The 5999-nt window shown below is 29.4% G+C and overlaps 1 protein-coding gene across 1 annotated transcript; it reads right to left on the bottom strand.

Moving 5' to 3' along the window:
* Positions 1–2006, bottom strand: LOC116124163 (lignin-forming anionic peroxidase-like). The gene is made up of 4 exons (XM_031409878.1): positions 1738–2006; positions 1367–1555; positions 1110–1272; positions 1–540 (listed from the first exon to the last, which is right to left on the bottom strand). The coding sequence occupies exons 1-4, from the start codon at positions 1942–1944 to the stop codon at positions 146–148; spliced, it is 954 nt and encodes a 317-aa protein (XP_031265738.1). The 5' UTR covers positions 1945–2006; the 3' UTR covers positions 1–145.
* Between the last annotated feature and the right edge of the window lie 3993 nt (positions 2007–5999).

Below are 5999 nucleotides of genomic sequence, written 5' to 3'. Positions count from 1 at the left end.
CTTCTTAATCCTGAAATGGAAATTTAATTATTTTATTACTCAAGAAAACTTAAAACTGGTGGCAACACTTCTTGCCAACAATACATAGAAACACTTGAACATCTCATAATAACATACACTTAAAATATCCATCCAGCTAAATTAATTAATTAACCCTTCTGCAGTTGGTTCTAATTTGACCATTGGTGCCTGTCAAAGGGCTTATATTTCCCATCTTGATCATGGACGCACCAAAAGCATTGAAGAAGGCAGATTGGCTACTGGCATACTGGTTCACGATGGCCACCGTGGCAGCACCGGAAGTCGAGAACAATTCCTGATCGGTTTGGAGAAGGCCACGGTTGTTTTGGAGATTAACGTAGTAATTGTTGTCAAAGGCATCGGGAGTTGTTACATCAAGATTGTTTAAATTTTGATCAGAGGATTGACAATTTTGTTGAAGAGTTTGTAAATATGTGGCATCGAGTGTTGGGTCCGGGTTGCTTGCATTTATACGTTGATTGAATGAGACACAACGAGCTCGCCCAAATGTGTGTGCACCTGAGAAATAGCCATTTCCACAAAGAATTAATTAAAAAAAAAATAGATTTCGAAAATACTTATACACAAAAATTTTTAGCGTGCATGAAAAATCTCAGATTACGTACATTTGAATGTTTTGATAAACTGCAAATGAGAGTTTTAGGGTTTTTAATATGAGAAAGTTTGATTGATGGGAACTGTAAATAATAAAATTGGAATTTTTTAATATTTGTTTTTAAGCTATCATATAATTATATAAAAAAAAAAAAAAATACAATTTTCGATGCTTCCCCTTTGTCAGGATTAGGCATTTATTTATTAATTTTTTTAATATGAAACTTTAGTCATTATTGTAAGTAAATAGTGAAAATACAGTATTTCACAATTCCCAATACATAAAAACTTGATTAAATTTTTGTCTTTTAATGCCGACATCAACTAATCAATATCCGAATTTTAAAATGTACAAGAACAGTGGATAAAAATGTACAATTGGTGTTAAATATTCTTTTTCTTTTGTTTAGTTTTTAGAATTGGTCAACATGGGAAGTCAGCTTCATAATGAATTTAAAAAAATATATATATACCAGATAAAGCGACTAGATCAGTTGTGTCAAGTCCTTGATCTGTGAACTTCTGTGTAATATTAGATAGACTTTCAGTGGGACCTGGAATGGCACTAGTTCCAGCTCTATTTGCGGTTGTGCTATCTCTTCTTCCTAGTTGCACTTCCCATGATTGACCTCCATCCTGCAAATCAACCCCAAGAGGCCAAGGTTAATATTCGTTTTAATTAAATACTCAGAAAGCTAGCCAGAGGAAGAAGATGAAAAAAATAAAGTACCAAAACGACTAAAATTTCAGAGGCAAGAGCCAGAATATCAGCACAAGAGACAACTCCTGGGCAAACATTTTCAAGTGCAGTTTTAACGTCATCAATCACTGCAAAACCATCTGTTGAATTGTTTGGTATTGCATTTTTCTCGCTATCTATGCCGGTTGCATCGTCTAACAAAAGCGAAGCGTCGCAGCCCTTCATAAAAAAAGAAAAAAAATAGGGGATGAATAAAACACGTTCATAAGTACATAATCATATTTATAAATGCAGGATAAAGTTCATTATGTTCCTGTTATACTTTTTTTTTTTTACTAAAATCTTTCTCGTATTGTCAAGGATTTGCAAAGGAAAAGAAAGAAATTAAAAGAAATAGTTACGTTGACAAAGCAATCGTGGAAGTGAAGACGGATAATTTTGGCACCAAGTCGGACGTCACTGTTCCGAGCTGGCTCTAAAACACCACTAACAATGCTTGTTAGATTAGGGCATGTGGTATCATAAAAGGTAGAGCTCAATTGAGCCCTAGAAGCCCCAAAGATGGTAGCAAGAGCGAGAAAAATGGTTGAAATATGAAAAAGAGACATTTTTTTTTTAAATTAAGAGAATAATAAGTAGAACTCCTAAGGGTTTTACTTAAAACACAAGATGCTACTTGCTTTTGTGAGAACTAAGTATGATGAGCCCTTTATATAGAGATATCAAGTTGAAGGGTGCTATACTTTTCTTCTCTAATTTTTTAATTAGTGCGTACAATTATTTAATGCAAAACGAACGTTATTTGATTGGTGAAGCAACACCATGTCTCTTGTGATTTAAGAAAGGACTTTTCAAAACAACCTCACGTGCTGCTCTTGATTTGTTAAGTGTCAAGTAAGAACAAATTATAATTTACCCAAGAGAAAAAATTAATCTGATTAAGTTTATGAATTTGTTGTCCATAACTCTTTAGAAAACATACAAAAATTTGCGTCTAATTGTTATATATCTATATCTATATATAAAATTAATTAATTATGTCAAAGAGTAAAACTTTTTATGACATTTAATTTTCTGGGTGATAGTTAATTAGTTTACTTAATTAATGTGTGTCGACCACACGTAAACACCATATTATTATAATTTATATATATAAATCAATTAGTAATTGTTGGGGAATCATAGAGCAAACATCTTAATTTCAACACTACGGATTTGTTTGCTTAGTCAAAATATTGCTGTCTTGGTCCGAATCCAATCATGGTTCAAGTAATTTTCTATAACGCTAGCTGGAATTTTCTGTCTTCTAATTTTGTTATGAGTATATATGAGTTGTAGTCAAATTAGGTGGCATCAAATTATGGATTTTATATATGAAAGATCAAACACCTATTATGGAAGAAAAAAAATTGTACCGCACCTGCAATATAGCTGTTATGATCATTCACTTGACTATTACTTGAGAGTTTTGAATTTTGTTCATGTATGGAGGGTAAGATGAGATAGTTAAATTTAAAAAAAAAAAAAAAAAAAAAAAGTGCATATATATATATTTGAATCTCTAATGTGAACACCGATATTCAAAATTTTAAAGTGTGGATCAAAGGTAAGTGTTTGATCATGAAGTTTATAAACTTTAAAATCAAATCCAATGATCCGACACCCATCTTCAATCCATATATATATTTGAATCTTTATTGCGAACATCGATCTTCAAATTTTTAAAGTGCGGATCAAAGGTAAGTGTTTGATCACTAAGTTAATAAACTTTAAAATCAAATCCAATAACCCGACACTCATCTTGAGTCCATATATATATTAAAAAATTATTTTAGTGTTATTTTACCTCAATTAATTTTGTTGCTTTGCTGAAGAATTTTCTCTTTCATTTTTATTTGTTTTTTATAAAGCAACCGGCCTTGATTAGCGTAACGAAATTTCTAAATTGCTGTGTGGTCAACTAATTTTGGGATGCTTTGGATAAAATTAATTAATAAGAAGCTAGTATCAATATTGTTAATTATATTTACCTTGGAAAGTTTTGACTTTTCTCACAATTGAAAGCGATAATTTCCTTGTAGTGGGAGACATTTCATGCATGCATGTAATTTGAAAGCAACGACTTAATAGTTTTATATTTTTAAAGGAAATTGTTATCTAACTATAACTTTAATCGTGACTGTAGTTAATTTATTAGTGAACTCTAAGACTGATTTATTGATGAAGCCAATATAATAGACTGGGGTCATAAAAAAATGTCTAGTAAACGCGTTATGGCATCTTAATTAATTAATTCAATAATTAAATCTAAGAATGACTTTCAACTCATGAGTTAGTTAATTACTAAATCGTCTAATGATTTTGATTAATTATTCTTATGATTAGTTTAATAGATGAAATTTTGTTAACATTATTTTAGAACGTCCTTGCAAGTGCTTTTAAAAGCATTTTTTATAAAATGACTCTCAAAAGATAAAACTGGTATCAGTGATACCCCTTTATTTTTTTTTTCATCATTGGATGTGTCCGGGCCAACCTACATCTCATTTAATCCTTCGAGACTCTAAAATTATCGACTATATAAGAGCTTTATTAACCACCCTTATTAGTGCGTGGGAGGACTCGAACTCAAAAACTTATGAAATCTCCTCTTACTCTTGTACCATCAAGTTACCCAGTGGTAGTTAGTGCCTTTCTATTTTAACTTTTTTATGTTGTTTTTATTGTTGGAGTGATAAAATAGTAATTTCGGTCTTATAAGAAAGTGTTTTAAAAGTCCTTTTACAGAAATGTCATTTTTGAGACTCCAACCTTGGATGAATACAATGAATGAATATTCCAGAACCATATTTCTAAGGAGTAATAGGATAATTTACTCCAATAATCCTAACAACGATGTAACAAAGTTAGGGCAAAAGAGTATCAATAACAATTAACAAATGTTCAAGCTTCCAAGGTTCATTTGATAATATATTATTAAAAAACCATTATAATTTCGTTTCATAAGTTAAAACAATAATATGTGTAATTAGATAATAAGTTAAAACAACTACATTTTTAATTAAATAGTATTTCCCTCTAATAATCCTAAGAAAATAAGAAAAACTTAATTTTGTCTTCATTACAGGATGTTTCATTCGCTAAAACCTTCCAGACCCAGCACGTCTAATAAAAAAAAGTAAGGTGCCAATAACTTTTCATTGTGACATAGGATGGTCTTCTATTGTTTGTACACAAAATAACAAAAATGGTTCACCATCATTGAAAATGGATCAAAATAAGGCCAAGGTAGACCCAATTTGCTTAACTGAATGACATAATTTTCAACATAACTCAACAAATTTTCTTTTGTATTCTCACTTTTCATCACATTAGGGTACCACATAAGTATCAATCATAAGATTAATTTTCAAACAAGTCGGCCTGTTTTTGGCTCAAGGCGACTTGTATAGTATATTTTAAACTCAAAAAACATCCATCAATAAGCTAATTTCTTTTGTCTATATTATCATTTTTGTCAGCACATGCAGTGATTATTTTTTCGACCTTCCATCTTCTTCTAAATTCTTACAATAATATCTTCATACTAAATGACTCATTTTTTTTTTCTTGACTAATTTGTATTAAATCATGGGGGAACAAAGATTCACTCAAATTATTATCACTTATACCTTCAATTTTACATTATTTTATTGTTATTTTAGAATTTTTTGGTTAAGGAATTTAGCAATCAATATTCAATAATAGATGTCAAAAATCAGGCAACAGTCTTCTTCGGCTCAGGAGTGGTTGTAAATTTGTAATTTTTAAAAAAAAAAAAAAAATCAGATTAACAAATCAATGCTTAATTAAATAAAAGCAAATTAAGTATATAATTTAATTAAAAGTTTATGAGAAAGATCGATTGTTTTGAACACAATTTTAACAATTAGTGTGAGTAGTATTGTTATGTATATACAATTTTATTTTGTGGGATTATATGAAAAAATTTAGGTACATGTGGTCCAAATGTTGTGTACAATGTGTCCAATTAATAAATATAGAAGAATATTATCTCTTTGATTAATATATAGTTATCTTGTATATACAAAAGTTTGACACGCTATATATTTTATTTGAGTTCAAACTCAGCACCTAGTTGAACCAATTAATTTAATAAAATTAATCTTCACTTTAATTGACATATATCGAAAGTGAGATATTAAAGATGTTAAGCTGAACTTATTAAGAGATAAACTCACTGCCAATCATTGATCAATTAAAGAAAATAAAATTCTTAGAGATATTCTAAGGTTTATGCTTTATAAAACCTTTATAATATGCTTAGGATCTTAATCAGAAAATTTTATAATTAATTTTACTGGTATTTTCAAACATAATAGAAATTAGCTGGTTGATGTTGATTTACTTTATTTAAATTGTCTATATGAGAATAAATTGAGATTTCAAATTAATAACAAGTAAATCAAGTTGAGAATTTGACAATCAGTAAACGTGCTACAGAAGATAGTCTAACATGTAATGTCTGCTACAGTAACCTATTTTATGACATATCCTAAATTTTTATATTATGTTTATTTTACAAATTACAACAAACGTATGCATGTTATGAAAATTGTATATTTTATCTCTTATATATATTTGTTTTAAACAATTATTTGGA

The sequence above is a fragment of the Pistacia vera genome, unplaced genomic scaffold, assembly GCF_008641045.1.
Source record: "Pistacia vera cultivar Batoury unplaced genomic scaffold, PisVer_v2 Contig150, whole genome shotgun sequence".
NCBI classification, from domain to species: Eukaryota; Viridiplantae; Streptophyta; class Magnoliopsida; order Sapindales; family Anacardiaceae; genus Pistacia; species Pistacia vera.
The sequence above is the reverse complement of the archived record's forward strand: the minus strand, read 5'-3'. Positions and strand labels throughout refer to the sequence as shown.

Coding starts and splice junctions, on each gene's coding strand:
- LOC116124163 (XM_031409878.1), bottom strand. CDS start 1,944: ATGTCTCTTTTTCATATTTCAACCATTTTTCTCGCTCTTGCTACCATC. Junction 1,556..1,737: donor TCCACGATTGCTTTGTCAAC/GTAACTATTTCT, acceptor TTTTTTATGAAG/GGCTGCGACGCTTCGCTTTT. Junction 1,273..1,366: donor CTGAAATTTTAGTCGTTTTG/GTACTTTATTTT, acceptor GTTGATTTGCAG/GATGGAGGTCAATCATGGGA.